The sequence below is a fragment of the Anopheles funestus genome, chromosome 2RL, assembly GCF_943734845.2.
Source record: "Anopheles funestus chromosome 2RL, idAnoFuneDA-416_04, whole genome shotgun sequence".
NCBI lineage: Eukaryota > Metazoa > Arthropoda > Insecta > Diptera > Culicidae > Anopheles > Anopheles funestus.
In genome coordinates this window covers 94,688,214-94,705,471 of record NC_064598.1, presented here as the reverse complement: position 1 = coordinate 94,705,471, position 17,258 = coordinate 94,688,214, and the positions used below count along the sequence as shown (strand labels likewise).

General features: G+C 41.6%; 2 protein-coding genes across 15 annotated transcripts in view; both read left to right on the top strand.

The window, feature by feature from the left end:
• The window catches only part of LOC125762817 (protein turtle), a 94,916-nt gene extending 88,035 nt beyond the window's left edge, over positions 1–6,881 (top strand). For 9 of the 13 annotated variants that reach the window (XM_049425329.1, XM_049425320.1, XM_049425325.1 and 6 more), the window contains 3 exons: positions 504–917; positions 1,453–1,519; positions 1,811–6,881. In XM_049425329.1, coding sequence (XP_049281286.1) covers positions 504–917; positions 1,453–1,519; positions 1,811–3,560 — 2,231 coding nt within the window. In that variant the 3' untranslated portion in view covers positions 3,561–6,881. Of the gene's footprint in view, positions 1–234; positions 316–503; positions 918–1,435; positions 1,520–1,663; positions 1,676–1,810 lie in introns of all 13 variants that reach the window. The other 4 variants (XR_007418260.1, XM_049425321.1, XM_049425331.1 and 1 more) reach the window with 4 other exon arrangements.
• Positions 6,882–6,985: 104 nt separating this feature from the next.
• Positions 6,986–12,552, top strand: LOC125762838 (probable RNA methyltransferase CG11342). 2 transcript variants are annotated; one of them, XR_007418262.1, is made up of 4 exons: positions 6,986–8,076; positions 11,380–11,480; positions 11,569–11,738; positions 11,857–12,552. XR_007418262.1 is itself a non-coding variant. In XM_049425364.1 (3 exons), exons 1-2 carry the CDS (start codon positions 7,383–7,385, stop codon positions 11,472–11,474), a joined length of 789 nt encoding a protein of 262 aa, XP_049281321.1. In that variant the 5' UTR covers positions 6,986–7,382; the 3' UTR covers positions 11,475–11,480; positions 11,569–12,552. The 2 variants fall into 2 exon arrangements, 1 of the variants encoding a protein (XP_049281321.1); XM_049425364.1 differs by having other exon boundaries at positions 11,569–12,552.
• The last annotated feature ends 4,706 nt before the right edge of the window (positions 12,553–17,258 follow it).

The window sequence follows — 17,258 nt, the reverse complement described above, 5'->3', positions numbered from 1 at the left end:
AGGTCCTGCGTGGACATCTCTTGAGCTATCTGCCTGAATTCGTTTGCTTGCCATATTGTTACCGCATAGTAATCGGCTACCTACACACATTCGCAAAACCATTCGCTCGCTAACACTGTTCAATCAATTTGTTTGGGATTTTGTTTTACCACCATCATGCATCTCATCTGTTTGCACACCGCATCGCGCTTTCATGTTTTGTTTTACGTTCCATTCTGCTTTCCGTTTTTACAGACATCGATAGCTATAAGCACATTTTATTCCCTACCGATTCGACTGGTTCGACCTTTTTCCCACCCGTGTTCCGACCCACAGGTACATGCTTTTACACATTATCATCTTTGTATAGAACACACATCATACATATTACGAAACCCAATCATTCAAATTATCCCTATGCCCTCTGTAGTGTTGATGTACAAACGCGTTTAGAGCGTTTTATTTTTTCGAAAGTATAGACGAACGATCAACACCCACTAATGTTGTGTGGTCACTTCTTTCAGGTCCAAAGCCGGGTCAGCCAAGGAACGTAACGGTGGTAGAGATACCGAATGGTTTCCTGATTTCGTGGCAGGTTCCTCTGGAGCGGGCCCATCTTGTGCAGTTCTACACGATAAAGTACCGCACAGATGCGCAGTGGAAGACGCTTAATCGTGGCCAGATTCGACCAGAGGAGACATCCTATCTGGTGAAGAATCTTGTCGGTGGGCGTACGTACTACTTCCGGGTGTTAGCTAATTCGCTGAAAAGCTACGAAACGAGCGAGGAGATAAAGTTCCCCGTACCGGCTAGAGTTAAGCATAAAGCGATTACGGCGGGTGTGGTCGGTGGCATACTGTTCTTCATCGTAGCCATCATACTATCGATCTGTGCCGTGAAGATATGCAATAAGCGTAAACGTAGAAAACAGGAAAAAGGTTAGTACAGCCGGGTGTCGTTTCGTTGTGTGCCGTAGTCAGGGTGTATACTATCGCCACTTTCTGGACGCTAAAAAAAACTTAACCTCATTTCCTTAGCATTGCATACTAACTTAGTTAGAATTACTAACAGTAATTACGATAGTTTCTACAATAATGGTCTACACATTATTTGATAAACAAATTTCCAAGTGATGAAGAAAATGAGTCTCTCAAAATTGTTTTGCTTGAATAGGTTGTTATTGTTGCGGCGAAATGTTCATGTAATAAGTTTTCTTTTAATGATTCTTTTTTTTGCGAAGCAAGATACTTCGTACGATTATTATTCAGGAAAAAAAACATTCAGCAAAACAAATACACGGGTATACGCCTTGATGAGTGCCAGAATCATTTTCTCTTACTGAAACCGGGCAATCCATTTCTTGCAGTTTCCTTCGTCGCGTTCATAAGCCGATGAACGGTAGAATAGAAGGAAACTATAAGAATGGCTCGATATTACCACCTTTTTTAATCGTTAGAAATTATCCGATTACAGAACTCAACATGGTAACGGCGAGGCTAACAGATAGGAACGCACTTAGTCAACCCATACCCTTGAAAAGGTAAGTAGCCACGATTACGATATGCATATGTAAAGCTTGGTGTGTGATCTGAGCGTATCTGTGGGTACGAAATGTTTGTTTCGCTTTTGATATGAAAACCATTTCGTTGTTTCTTTTATCTGCATTCATGCTTCTCACGTGAAGATAGATACGAAGGTAATGAGGCTATAATATCATACATCAATATAAGATCTTTCCTATGTCCTGTAGTATTCATTGTCGCGCAATATTACTGTAAGGCGCTCACGGTTTATGTATTAATATGTACCCTCATTACTCTCATTATCACAGATATATGCAAGGAGAAAGAAAAGCGAGCCGAATTCCCGGCCTAAACATACTGATAGCTATATTACACTGGATTTGGCCACCAGGACGTTGTCAAAACTGTGATTCTATATATTCGAATAAATTTATCGGCGACCAATCGTTGAACGTGGGACAAATTCATCGCTCACCGGACGGCCGGTTTGTGCTGTCCCAGGATCTAGTGGATGGCATTGTGTCGCTGCGCAACAGCATCGTATCGCAGTACAGCAGCAGTGACGATGGTGGCTTTCTCGCCACCAAACGACTTCCCTCACTCACTAAGGCTTCCTGGCGCAAGCCGCTCGTATCCTACCCGAGCCAGCTAAGCCTGCAAATGGAGACGACATTTGGCAACCGTGGTGACGTTGTGGTCGGTGTTGGTAGGGGCCAGATACCGCAGCTGGCTGAACCACAGCATTCGCTGTACACCAACACGATGCCGGATGGTAATGGGATGATTTCGTCGATCAGTGGCACGTTACAGCCTATGCTAGCGCAAACGATCTACACGACGCCGTCTCGTATCTCGAAAGTGGTGGCTAGTTCACCAGCTACCTCTAGCCCGCAGGTGGTCAATTCACCCTGGTCACCACTGTACTTCAGTGATCTCAGCTCGGTTCACCATCTCAGTTCGGCTGAACGTTCCTTTCCAACGCCACAGAGTGCCCACTCCGTGCATCGGTACTACAACCACGAACTACCGGTGTTGCAAAGTCTGCAGCATATGTCGTCTAATCATCATCACCACCATCATCATCATCATCATTCGGCGCACGGATTCATACCGGTATCGGACGTGTCCGTCAATCTGCCGTACTATTACAACGGTCAACAAAATGTTCAGCTTCCTTCCTCCTTACCGGAACCGAACCATCAAAATCTGTATCAAAACGTACCATGGGGTTATTACGGTGGTGCAGCAGCTGGTGGTTCAGTCGGTGGTACTCATCCGTACAACAGTCGTTCAAAGTTTCTTTCCCGTTACTACCCACGGAGCTTGCCGCGAAACTTAAGCCGCGCTATACCAGAACTGCGTTCGCCGATGTTGAATCTCAATCTTAACACTACCTCGCTTAGCGGTGGCGTTGGGCTTGAGAACTCACCGCAGAGCTATTCTAGCTCGAGCGGTTTTGGCAGCAAGAACACCTCCAGCAATAACACGCAACCCAGCGGTACATCCACTGCAACGCTTGCAGCGGCCGCCCCTTCGCATCACAATATTTTGCGTGAATGGCGTTACTTACCACCGTACAGGCCACCGCCACCACCGCCCAGCCTGCATCATGCGGCGCCATTGTCGATAGCGGGAGGTCGTTTCGAAAATCCGCCATATTCCATGTCACACTGGCTGGAACTGATCACGAGGCTGAACATAGCGTCGGAAAAGGCCAATATCAATAATACGGCCGACGTGGGCAGCGTCGATGGGCATTACGAGTTTGATCCTTCTACGCCTACGCCCACGGCTTCCACACCGACCGGCATGATGCGGGACGATTTCCATCATCTCATGACGCTTCCTTCCACATCGAGCGATCTGCTGTGGAGTGCAACGGGTCTAACGGGAGTCGTTTCTTCACTGAGCGGAGGCAGAAAACGAGGCCAATCACGGTACGACAATATTGATGCGCGTGTACAGGCCATGAAGGAGGAGTTCTACGAGTATCGAAAACGGCAGCAGCTGCAGGCCGTTAGTGGACCGAGTGTGGTAGAACTCGAGAGTGCCTGCTAAGCATTGGTTCGGATCTTCCGCGCTGTACCAGCATGGTACCAGCAGTAAGTTGTAAGTAAATGTTTCCGTAAGCGATCCAAACCCGATGATTTTTTTTGTACATCGTTTGCTGGTAGCTCGTGTATGCTAAAAGCGATGGAAGTAACATTCATTCGAATAGTATGTATTCGAACCCAGTTTGTTTCAAATTTTAATTTTCCTACTGTGATTAGTGTGAGGGAGATAGAGAGAGAGAGAGAGAGAGTTCCTGGTTGCAGATAAGGCTAACTGACACGAGCCTGACCCTACTGGATCTGATTGGTCTGTGCAAAGCAATAGCAATGAAATTATTTTAACCGGTTTTATACTGTTCCGGAATACCGGGCCATATAATGTTTCCGTTTGAGATTTGATGTGTTATACAAAAGCAAAAAGAAAACCGTCGGTACATCGACACTACTATGGTACATACTACCATTGCTAGTACACATGAAATAAATGCTAAACAAGAAAACGATATAACGTTTATAGCGGAGCGTATCGAATCGGGAACGACGGAATGAGTATGATGATGATGATCCCCGTTCATCATCAGGTCAAGATTTGAGATAAAAAAAAAACAAACAAACACCCACACAAAAGAATACAGCAAAAAAAAGGTTTTTTCAAAACACGTATAGAACGCACGCTCACACCTTTACTGATACTAAAAATCACCCATTTCACAAGACAAAACTTAAATGGAACAAATACCATTTGTAAACGATAAAACAAACAAAAAAAAACACACAATTTTCTGCACATAGTGAAGCGAATTAAAATTGAGCATGAGAGCAAGAGAAATAGTAACCACGTAATTAATATTTAATGTTCTTCTACCCGAACAATATTCACCCACTCAGATGAATGATGAAATGCATGGATAGGAAGAAGGCAAACAAAAACGGCAAAACAAATTAAAGAAAGTGGAATGGAAGGAGGGAAGGAAGAAATAGCAAAACAGCAACAACAAAAAAACATATAAACAAAATAGCGAACGACACAAGAAGAAGGACAAAGCAACAAGCAGTATAATGTAAGTGATTATACATAAGTAAGAAATAATCAAGTAGCATAGTAGTCAAAAGATGCAACGACATCGTTGTCAACAAGGAACCGAAACGTGAAGAACGGGCCAGCTGTGTGAAGCAGTAGTGAAAAATTAGAACAAGAAAAAAGAAGAAAACAAAACAACCAGACAGAATACGATTATTGGGTGGTTTGCAGGTGACGGAAACGAACCCACTTGGCCTGGGTGATCGGATACTGTACTGGGCAAACACCATTCATTCTAAACTAGCAACAAAAAAAAAAGAATTAACAAATTCCAAATTAAAATAATTGAATGGCAGTGAACAGGATTCGGATTCTAAATGCCGGTACTACATTCTGCGTTGAACCATAACCAAGCGCGTGTGAAATCGAAGTAACGTCGTTGATATGAACAACCGGAACAAAGACGCAGAAAATCTAGTACTAGGCCACGATGAGATGAGATTTGTTTGTAAGAAGGTAAGAGCGTAACGCAAATAGTTGATATTAATAATTTTCGATTGATTGCATTATTCGACAGAAGAGACACACTTTAGTACATTGTGCACGACTCAATGTAGTGGGCTGCAAACGAATGCTGGGCTAGCTTAAAAAAAAGCACACAAACGAAAACATATTGTGAGCAGATAGCGTATGTGTAACGAACGAACGTTTTTATGCGAGCCAGGTCCATTAGATATGTGAGTTTTCGGGAATCATTCGCCAACGAGGAAGAAATCACTGCACAAAAAAAAATTAAATCTTGTTGAATGATGCGATCTTGAATGGTAGAGGAAACCAGCGAAACTGCTGAACCAGAAGTCAGTATCCCAGGATTAGGAGTTCAGTTTTATGTTCTTGATAATGGTTCATTTTACTGTAGCATTTCATACTGTTTTCGCCATGTGGTTGCAACATTAATGTTCGTTTTGTATATTTACATATTTCGTTGTATAAGTTCAGTTAAATAGCTCTCTGGTTATGCCACATTCTTGTTACGTTTACAGTAGCGGCAAAGAGTTTTATATGAACATTGGAAATCTTTTTGTTTTCTTTTTTTTGGACAGCATCTTTGTTGCCGTAGTTATGTTATGTTTGTTTGCCGACAGGAAATAACAATTGAAAAGCATAAACATAATTATAACCGAATAAAGAAGTATTGAACTGGTTTCAGTGCTCGCTCAATGAATGGGCGTTTTAATTAATGAAAAGCTACGCGAATGTGTCGTTCGCTCGCCCGAGAGCGGCCAGCGGGATGCGAGTTGTTCATAGAAGACATCAACTCTTTAACAAGCGATAGAACATAGCTATTATCTAGGACAGGTTTATTAGTAACACACGATCGATGATCTCTCTCATACGCGCTACGAAGGGCAATTGAGAAAACAAGAAACAAACAAACAAAATCCACACTTCAGGTTGGCTTATTATTGATTTAGAAGGTATCCGGTGAACAAAGGCAACATAATAGAAGGACACATCTTAGTCGCTGGCGAAACATGACAAAAAATATTCACAACCAAACAAACAAACACACACACACACAGCCACAAACACACATAAAAACACGGATCGTCTAATCGCGTAACTTGTATATACATATATTCCTTGTTCTCATATGATTTCCATAACAAGTATAGAGAAAGCAGAACCGACATACATACATTCCATTAGCTTCTAGTTTATATCGAAGTAAGGTTTAGAAGAAACACTTAAAAATAATAACAATTATCGGATTAGAAAATGGAAGCTATTGAATATATAACGAATTACAAAACAAACAAAAAATACAAAAACCAAAAAAAGCAGAGAATGTTTTGGATTAGGAAGCTTTAATTTTTGTATTTCCTGTGATGTGTGGAGTACATATAATTCTGTTATTCAATGATATTTTTTGTCTCTTGCCACAACAACACGCTCACTGAAGAAAAAAAAAACAACAAACTGCAAAAGTTGATTAATGTTAACTCTTTTTAACGCTTACAAACAAACGGCGATCATCTTATACTTTTTTTTTACATTCAATCAAACAAACAAGGAAAGTGCAAATATGAGTTGTAAGCTAGCGTTAATATGCAGCTTATGTGTTTTATTATTACGTCGTACGCAGATGTTGTGGGTTGATACGAGAGGAGCAAATTAATTTATTATTGCGACGCATTTATTTATTTATAAATTCCGTGTTAGTATACTTATTTCTACTGTAATAACACACGATAGATTGTATGATTTCTAAAGAAAAATAAATAAATCTAAAAGTAAATCACATGATGCTGTGCTTTGCGTGATTCGTGTTTTAGTGTAGTGCATCATAATTTTAACGGAATGCGTTAACCATGCTTTTGCATAGATTCGAATTTTTAAAATGACAACCCACTGACAAGACACACGTTCAACTCACCATGCTAACAGTAACGAACAAAAAAGTACACTAGCGCAGCATAGATTATGGGCTCATTTATTGTTAATTATAAAATACAGTTTTCGCTTACCATATTTTACAGTTAGTTGTATTTTAGCAACAAATAATGTTTAATTGGTTTAAGAAACATTTGTTGCTAATCAATGTCCATATCTCATAATATCCGAAGCGTAGTGTGCAGGTACATTTTGTTCATTACTGTGCTTGTAAAACAAACAACAACAGAGCATGCCGACAGATTGCACACATGGCAATAACAACAGTTTTGCGGCAGCTAAAGTTATTAAAGGACATCGTAGTTCCTTCCCTTCCTTCGTTGTGCTAGCGGGCGAGAAACAAACCTGATCGACATGGGTGAACAAGTAAAACATGGCAACTACCACAACTACTACCGGTTTCGTGCAGAAGACAGCAGATCGAACATAGTGCGACAACATCTACAAACGCTTTGGGATGGCAACAAGCTACACCTGAAATCGGAAAACGCCAGTTTAGTCCATGTAGCCGATCTTGGCTGCAACTCCGGACAGTTCACAGCGAAAGTATGCGAAATACTTGAGCAAGTGAGCGATGGAAAGCGAGTCCGAGCTGTTGGCGTCGACATTGATCAAGAGCTGTGCGATCGTGCTAGTGCTGCCTTTCCCGATATCGAGTTCATAAGTGGGAACCTATTGAACATTGCCTCCCAAGAAAGCACCAGCAATGATGATCCAATCGAGCGATGTATGATGCGTCTAGGGATTGAACAGTTCGATGTAATCTGTTGCTTCTCCGTTTTAATGTACATTCACCTAAACGGTGGTGATGAAGGATTACGACGCGTTTTGGATTATGTGTGCGATAAAGGCAAATTTCTAATACTGGAACTGCAAGCTTGGCACAAGTATCGAGATCAGGTTCGCCGCTTGAAACGAGACGCAGACCAAACTTACCCACTATACAAAGGACTAACGTGGCGTGGTGGTTCCGGTGTGTTAGAGAACCACATCAAAGACTACATACGATCGAAAGGATTCGAAATGGTTTCGGAAAGCAGTGAAAAAAGTGAGTTCGACAGACAGTTAATATTTTTCCAGAAATATTAAACTGTTTCTATCTTTTTCCATTAAAAAAAACCTATGATAATGCGGTCGAAATTCAATTGGAAATTTCATCCGAAATTTAGTACAACCACCTGTCAACCTTTTTAGAACAACCCGTTGGATGGTTTGACAAAGCTTTGCTCCCGAAAGCTTGTGTTTGGTATGAGCTTTGGGACCGCGAAGAAGTTGGTGGTTGTATTGGGAAAGGACATTTCAGCAAAATATTAATTTTTAAAATTAAGGAAAAAAAGTACGCTTTTATCCTTATCAGACCAAGAGTAGATAAAAGCCCGAACTTATTCCTTATTTTGTTCAGGTGTTGTTAACCACCAAAATGTTAAAACATTTAACCGATTCTTTGTTAAATCATAGATGGAATATTTTTGCTTAAGACAACTGTTACTCCTAGTAGAATGCTGCATTTCATTTTAATATCTATACAGATATTGATTGCAGGTTCCATTCCCCCCCCCCCCCCAGGTTGATTTATTTCCTTTTATGCAACGGCATGCGTCGCGATGATTGTATAACGATCGGCCTGCTAGAGCAATTCCTTCCAGAAACAATAGTTTTATTGTATCGCATCGCTATTGCGGGAATGATTTGAAGAGCATCCATTAAAAATTTCCATCCCAAGCGCTTTGGTTGGTTGGGACGATACAAAAGTGGAACCGCGAGAGATCAAGCCGAAACGTTTTGTTGGTTGATAGGAGAGAAAAAGAAGCAAAAACAAAATGCGGAAAAAAGGTCTTCGTTACCGTGGTCGAGTCTAAGGCAGTGGGATTTGGCTGCACATGGTGCGGTTCTCAGCCGCGACATGTACACACGCCGAGTGCCCATGGTCTCAAAAACCCCGGGGTACTCGGCAATTCGATCAAAATTCATGATCACGAATCACGGACACACGCAAAAACGACACGGACACCGCTAATGGATACACGCTTTATTTCGATCGGTTTTCCACACGCGTCTATTGACACTTACAATTGGAATTAGGTGCATAAATAATTGCCTAATTTTGCATGCAAAGAGCTACTGAGCGGATACCGGAATGGATCGATTTGTTTGCGCTAGGTGAGTTTTGTACCGAAATCGTTCACAAACATTTATCCCGGTCCCATCATCACGTTAATGGTTTATCGTTTGCCAGTCTGCCATTACGCTTTTTTTTTGTTATTTGAGAGTACTTTATTGGGGTTAAGCGTTTTGAGTAAAATTGTCATCCACCGAGAGATGTGTTTTTTTTTAAAACTAGAGATATTAAAACTCGCTAGGATAGATGTTATAGAGATTTGGTTTACAAAAAAAAAAGAGAAACTTACTTTAGAAACCAGATACTGGAAGAAAATTCAAATATAAACGACTCTCTAATAGTGACAACAACGATAACCATCGTTTAGCCATTTCTTGAGCTACCTTTGAGACTGCCGTAGGGACTTACTGTTTTGCCAAACTAAAACCTTACTTCCACCGGATCGGGAGCAAGTGTTGGCATGCACAGTTTCGCCCAACCACACACACACACACACGGGAACACGGGCGAAAAGTTCGAATTGTAATGCTTTGCCAGATAAGATAACAATAAAATGCTACCCATGGGAAGTTTTACGTGGTTTTGCTAAAACGGTGAGAAAACTTCCCCAGCTTTCTGGGGGCCCCAGATGGGGGCAAAACCAGGAATTGGCATACTGGTGGCTAAACATATGATGGTTGGGACGATGTGCGTTTGCGTGTGTATCAGCATGTGGTTTGTGACGTCGGTAAAATTGGTTTGTAAATCGAAGGAAGAAGCATACATGAGCGTGAAGGTATATCTTTCCTTCGATCGAGGTGAAACAACAAAAAAAAACCACACCAGTCCCTGTCTGTCAATGAGATAATGATGATAGCGTTGATGGGTGTTTTAGACGCTTTAGATGCAAGATACGTACCACAAACTATACCAAACTAGAAAAGTACCATCAGATCTGGTTTGCAAGATGCTGTAGACGAAGTGTACGAGACTTGATCGTTCGCATCCGTTCACTTCCGATAGGATACTTTGCGGAGCGCATTGGTTTGCTTATGAAGTAGAACTTCCTACAATAATAGGCCTGTAGAAATTCTCACTTTCACGTCACATTAATGTGACCTTGTGGACTTGCATATCCGCAAGTGTACACGGAGTTGCATCGGTGCATCGCCACCGTAAAAGGTGTTGGGTGGTACGTTTCCTGGTACCGGAGCAAACCGGAGGTGATGGTACAGTGGTTCTAAAATAATTAATTGAAACGAAAACCACAAAATGGTAGCCACACACTGGCGAAGGCTATACGAAACACGTTTGCTACTTTGCCGGAAGAATGAAGTGTGTGAAATTGTTGAAAATCGACCATTTCTGCAACATTCTGCAACGGCATTGGTAGTGCAACCCCGGTGAGTGTTAAAAACGGGGGTTTCAGGTTTTTTGACCCTTCCCACATCTTGCCCCTTGTTTGCAAGCGAAAAGTAGGAGTGGGGGATGGTGAAGGTGGGAAATGGCACACCGATGACTCTAAAGCTCATGTAATGCTGTGCGGTTTTTCCTCCCAGGAATAGCATGAGAGGTCAACCGTAAGTTGGCAAGCAATTTAATTTACTGATGGAGTTTAACCCCGCAACCGTGGACGAACTTCCGCAAGCGCAAAACTTCACAACCCGGTACCGAGGGGCAAGGGTAATGTTCCCAGTGCTGGGGAAAACGGGGAATCCATTAATGGTACCGGGGAGGGTTTTTGGTGGGGTACAGAGGCACCCTGGCAATAGCAAAATGGGGCTTATAAGGGTGACAGTTGTTACTCTCAGGCAAACTTTGATGCTGCTGATGATGATGATGATGGAACGGAGTTTTGCAAGCAATCCCTTTTTTGCAGGAACTCACCATTCCACTCCCCCTTCCGTCACCATCCCTCACTCGAAGTATATTAGCTTTTATCGAGATTTAAGCGAATTTGCATTTTACATCCACCGGCCCAAAAACCGCTAAGAGTGCTTCACGTAAATTTTTAATCGGAATTTGCAATCAATTTTCCGAACGCCGCCCCACAAACGCATTCGATTTGAATTTACGAGCTTTTAATTGATCTTCCGGGCGTACGTCCCGTCCTTTTCCCCCTTTTTCCTTCCCTCCACAGTAGGGAGGGAATTTGTCCCAGATTTCGGTACTCGGCACACAAATAAACACATCGCTTATCATCACGGTGGGTTTTTTTTTCATCTCATTTTTCTTCTATCTATATTTTTCCAGCCCGAAAAAACCAACACAAAATCACCCCAAAAATTCATTCGCCCAAGCAAATCGGATCGCATCAACACGTTGACCTTTCGGAACTTCCCGCGTAAATGAAGGTAGGTCCTGCGTGTGATGTGCGTTGCGTTCACATGGTTTCCTTTTAATTTTGTCTTTCTCCCTCTCCCCCCCCCGCCCCCCCCCCAGGGGCAACAAAACCACCCATTCATGAAGGTCCAGTGTTGATGGTGGAAAGAATTTTTCACCATCAATGAAAACACGGGAAGTCGACGGATAGAGGGGAGTTGTTGAAGTCTTTGGAGTTTCGTTGGGAGACACAAATCCAGCTAATGGAAGCGCCGGTGCCGAAGGATTATGTAATTAAAATTTCTGCTCCCACTTCAAACGTGGCACCCAATTAGGGATTACCAATTCCTCCGTTGTGTGCCGCCAGTCACACAATTGCTTTTTTTTCTTCTTTTGTTTTATTTTTAGCTCCCTTTGCTGTACATCAACTTTCACCGCTGGTAAAATAGGTATTTCGTGAGGGGCGAAGGGAGGAAGGGAGGCCAACATCCTAACTTTCCATTATTTTTTTATTGTGCGGAGTAGGCACACCGTGTGCTACTTGCTGAAACACTGACTGAAACCGTCGTGATTAATTCAGTTTGTATCTCACTGATTAATTCTCTCTCCCTCGGAAAGCCATTTTGTCTATCGAACCAGAAGCGGATTGCCGGGGAGGAGGGGTTGTGGGTGGTTGCAAAATCGGCCTGATCATTTCGGTCACAGAAGCGTTCCTGTTTTGCACAAAACCACTTTGCGCAAAATTTCCAAAAACGTACGCACAACCAAACGAAACTCACTCAGCGCAAGCATTCGATTTTCGTAAAACCTGCCGCCCGACCCGTCCCCCACGGCCCCTCCCCATAAAGAAGTGTAGGAGAAAATCAATTAAACAGTGTTCGCCATGCTTGCGCCATGGCAACACATCAACCCCGTGTGACGTGGAGACGGTATCAATTTATTCATGGGTTTTGTGGGTACCAACAAATTTCCCAGCCTCCCGCCAGCGCTGCCGGGCTTCGGGTGGAAAACAAAAACAAGCAACAACAACCAAAAAAAAAAAGAAAAACGAAAAATCGTCAAAACTCTTGCCGAAATGCGGAGGACTTTTTGTTTGGTCCGGAATCGTCCATCCATGCTCCATGCAGAGCAGGGGCAAATCCGTTGCCTTTGAGTGAGTTTTCGGGTGGGGGGCCATCCTCCGATTAATGCTGCTTTGCCAAAACTGTTTGTTTCCTCTCCACCAGCCCCTACTCCATCTTTCTTGATTTTCTCCAGCTGTCCCACGGTTAAATGGCACCCGAAGTTTTGTGGAAAGAATTTCGAAAAACATTCGGCAACGCGGGTAGAAAACGGGGCGGGGGGGACAGGAATGGAAGGATGCTTTTTGAAGGCCCGGATAAAGTTTTCAGCTTGTGTTGGTTCAATTGATTATAGATTTTGTTTTTCGGCCAACGAGATAGCTCCGAGCAGCATGGAAATCTGATAGATCTTATTATGGGAACCGTAAAGCGTGGGAGAGGGGGATGGGGGAAGGGAAAGAGGGACCTCAGTATCTCTGAGTCATCATTTAGTTTTCCGACCGGGGCGTACCGGTATAAGTTACCGAAGTATCGAAAGCGCACAGGAAGGATGGTTCAGCTTAAGTGATGATTCTTCTTTTTTTTTTTGCTCGAGTTTCCTTGTTGTGTTCCGTCTCTCAATCATGCTGGGAGCTTAAAGACATGGGTGACACAGGAAGGTAAAAAATAAAACGGGAAGCACGAAACTGTTAACGATTTGTGTGTGTGTTTCTTGAATAAGAGGCAAGGAACCGGGACGGAGGAGGGAGGGATGATGGGGATGATCATGGTTTGTTTGTGTGTGCTAGTCAATTGATTTCCGAACACACAGACACACACACACGCGCCGGGTGGATCCTTTCGACAGGTGCTCGGATGTCGCCCGGTCGGTCCTTAGTCGACCGGAACGGAACAGCTCACCGGAGGTAGTTATCGAGCTTCGAGCCCGCCAGCAGCATCATCAACCCCTCCCAGACAACCCTCTCCGAAACATTGGTCGGTTTGTCGCAATGTTGGTAACGGCGAAAGCAGCCAACACCAAACAAAAAAATAGAAGCTTCCAACGACATGTGACGAAGAGAAAAGAAGCAAAAAAAAACCCACGCCCCCCATTGGAAGGAAAAAGATTGTGATTGTACGTATTGAAACGACATGGAAAGTTTTTCGGGAAGGGATTTCCTTCCAATTTCGCTACGACACAACTCACTTGTTAGGGGATTATGTGCCCTAACCTGTGGCGCGTAAAGTAGGTGGTTATTTAGTATTGCGATCGTGTGTTTCGTGTGTATTGGAGGTTTTTTTTTCTCGGGCGGAGGTCGGTTGGGTGGCGTTTTGGTCCGCCGGCCTACTACACCGAACCGTCTATAACTTTCAATTTTGCGGTATATTATCTTCTTACATTTTATTTCCTTAATCCCAGGGTGGCTTTCAGGTGCTCATCGTAATGCCGGGGTTAGAATTTTTATCGATTTTATTTGCATATAAAGAACCAATGTTTAGCTTCGTGGGCTTTTTTTTCTCTTTTCCGCGTGTACTTTCTTGCTTGCTTTGCATGCTGCCCGTTTTTTATTTTTTTTTTTTTTGTTTCAGCGATGTACGCACAGTACATGATAAGTTTTTGGCCTTTTGCTAGCAAGTTTCATTTTTCCTCACTTGCAACGACAATTTTTTTTCTTCCTTCGATAACATTGTTTTTCACGCTTTATCTAGCCAGCAGATTGTCGGACTAAAACGGGAAGCGAGAGTCAAAAACCCCATTGATCCTTAATAGGATTGGCAACTGAAATGAACTTGGCTTTCTTCTTTTTTTTGGGAGAATGGAAGGGCGTTAAACGGCTGTGGGAGTTTGTTGCAATCGATATAACAGGTTGAGTACTTCGGGCGGAACAGCGGAAAATGTTCGCTTGTTATTGGATGTTTTGCTGAAACGCTTTATTAATCATTTATCAGGATCAGGGGTTATCTTATTTGGTTTATATACGGATTGGCAAGCATTATTTTGTGTGCGTTTTATTATTTTCCACTGGATCTGTATGATTTTGTACGAATTTATGGAATTTTCGAAAAGCTTACTAAAGTTTATGTAAACGTAAGTGAAGCTAAATTCTAGTTTAACCCTTTGCCGTTGTTTTTGGTCTTAGAATAAGGTTTTCTTTTGCTTAACTTTCCATTCTGAAGGAAAGAAGTTTTACATCATGAGGCACTATCCATCCGTCATATATTCTCCAGAAAAAAACTAAAAAAACACAGATACAAACTACGAACACAAACTACAAAACAGAAATATTTTTCTTTCATAGAAAATTAGACATGATCTTAAGGTTCAGCAAAAATTAAATGGGATCGTAGTTGAAGAGCAAAGTGATCTCTTTATTGCCACGGGATTATTAGTGACGCTGATGATTATCGCAACACAAATCTTCAAACATTACACGATCAGTGGAAATGTTAATGAAAATGTTCTAAACAATTAATTGCCACATGATCGAACTAATGTCCATTTTAAAACGATTTTCTACTAATCCCAATAATAGTGTTTTATGTAATTAAGATGTGATTAAATATGGCTACATTTTCCATGCCATAAAGAACGGATTTGACCGAGAAGAGCGAAGAGTTGGTGAATTTTTTACGACGCTTTTTTCACTCGTCACTGTAAGATGATCGAAATGTATGCGTAAAAATAGGATGCGAAAGATGAGATCGGGCGGCAGCTTCGGTAAATATAGTTGTGTAGGTGTGTCGCGATAACGCAGCGCAAGAGATAATTATCATGAGACACGGAGGGATTGCGATCAGTAGTGATCGGACGGCAATACGTGTAAGTTGTGAAAAAAAGCTCTCGGTACTTGGACAATTTGGCACGTGTTTCTAAGTTTTTTGTGGTGCCCTAAAAAGTGATATCCTTTGCGCAGAATATGATTCTATATAAAAAGAACGATTATTATAACAATTTAAGTGTTGATTTGATGTTATAAAGTGAAATTTGTTAAGCACGCGTTCCAATCGTTGGTAGCGTCGTTTTCCGTTGTGCCAGCGTGTGTCGATGCTCGCGTGATACTTGTTAGTAAGTGTAAGTGAAAGGCGCATTCTCGCCTGTGAAAAGGGCCCAAAAAATCAAAAAACGGTATTATCTAGCAAAGTAAATGCAAGATTTTATTCGTTTATTGCATTTTAAATCAATTCGAATCTTTTTTTATAACAAAAAGATTGTAGAAAATATGAAAAAAACGATGAAGCAAGCAATGTGAAAGACGCTGTGGAGGAAGCTGTGGTGAGGTAGTGTGTGTGACCTCCTGATTAACTCTTATGACATTTCATAATTCGTCAATCCGGTTTCGAATCTAATTGTATCGTGTTGCGCGTGGTTAAGTGATAAAGAGATTTGTTCTATCTTGCTCTTACATGTGCAGGCAATGTGCGTGCTCGCGTTCTTACTCGGTCGTTAAAGTTATCATTTTGGACAGCGCAGTTGGCTAACGATGGAGAGTAGGTGTGTGTGTGAGTAAGGATATTTAAGCCAGTGCGTGTACTATGCGTACACTAAGCTAGCAAATTATTTGGATTTGTGTTGTGCAGTGCAATTTAAAAAAAAAAATGCAAGTGTTGGTGGTTTTTTGGTGAATTTGATAAAGTGATGTCTATTTTTCAATAAGCTTAATGCTTAATTTGTAAATTTGTGTATTTTAAAATGTTGCCTTTGTTGGCGATTTTCGTGTTTTTAATGTTTAAATTCAAGTGTGTATGCGCGTTTGTGCTCAGAAAAAAGTGTTGGTTGTTGTTTGATGAAAAAAAAAGTTATCTCTATTTGTGTTTTTAAAAAAATGGCGTATATTGCGTCAATTTGTGTATGAAAAAGTGGCCATTACAGGCGAGTGTTGTGTTTAAAATGTGGCAAAGCGCATTGAAGTGTGTATGTGCATTTGGGCAAAGCAAAAAATGTTAGTGTTAATCATTTTTTTGGTGAAAAAAGTGATGTCTATTTCATTAAAAGCATATAAGTTATTGTGTGAAATCGCGTAATTTAAAATGTGTCCATTGCAGAATGCCAAAGCGCTTTGAAGTGTGTGTGTGTATTAAAAAAAATGCGAGTAAAATGCAAAAAAGTGTGTAAGGGGGAGCAAAGGGGAAGCGAAGAAGTAGTTTTATCTTTCGTAGTGGTTTATCGTGGTCCGAAGTGGTTCTTGTGGTTTGTGAAAGTAAAGTGCCCTGCGGACAAATTATCGTTTATTCGGGTAAGTAAATGCAAAATGTCGTATATTTTGTAAGGCTAAAAAAAAATTAATTCAAATATTCCACCTGGGGTGCCCAAGGGGTTTGATAGCTCACTGGTATAAGGTCACGAACTGAACTAAAAGCTAACATTTATTCTTTTGAGTGGGCTTTGTTAAGGTTCTGGCCATCTGATATAAAACTATCAAGCCCGGCATCGGTGCATTTTTCTTGCAGGATTTAATAAAAGTAACATCCAACGGAAAATTTGCCTCTTTGAGTGATCTTTTTCACATTTTCGTCTGTTGAAATTAGGACGAAATCTATATGAAGAGTACTAAATCTCATCCGGACCGTGACAACAGTTAAAGAAAATCAATAATTCCCGATCAAGACCTCTCAAGGTGGATCGTGAAGAAAAGATCATGATCATCAAATGGTTTGATGTTCTTCAATCCCCTGCAAGAAGGCAAAATATGCATTTCAATCACTTTTTTTCTCTCTCTCCAATAAATGCATAATATCACTTTGCTTGAAATTATGTAGCCTTTATGGCAT

Excerpts from the sequence above, each read along its gene's own strand:
- LOC125762838 (XM_049425364.1), top strand. The coding sequence starts at position 7,383 with ATGGGTGAACAAGTAAAACATGGCAACTACCACAACTACTACCGGTTT. Across the intron at positions 8,077-11,379 it reads TTCGGAAAGCAGTGAAAAAA|CCCGAAAAAACCAACACAAA; the intron begins GTGAGTTCGACA and ends ATATTTTTCCAG.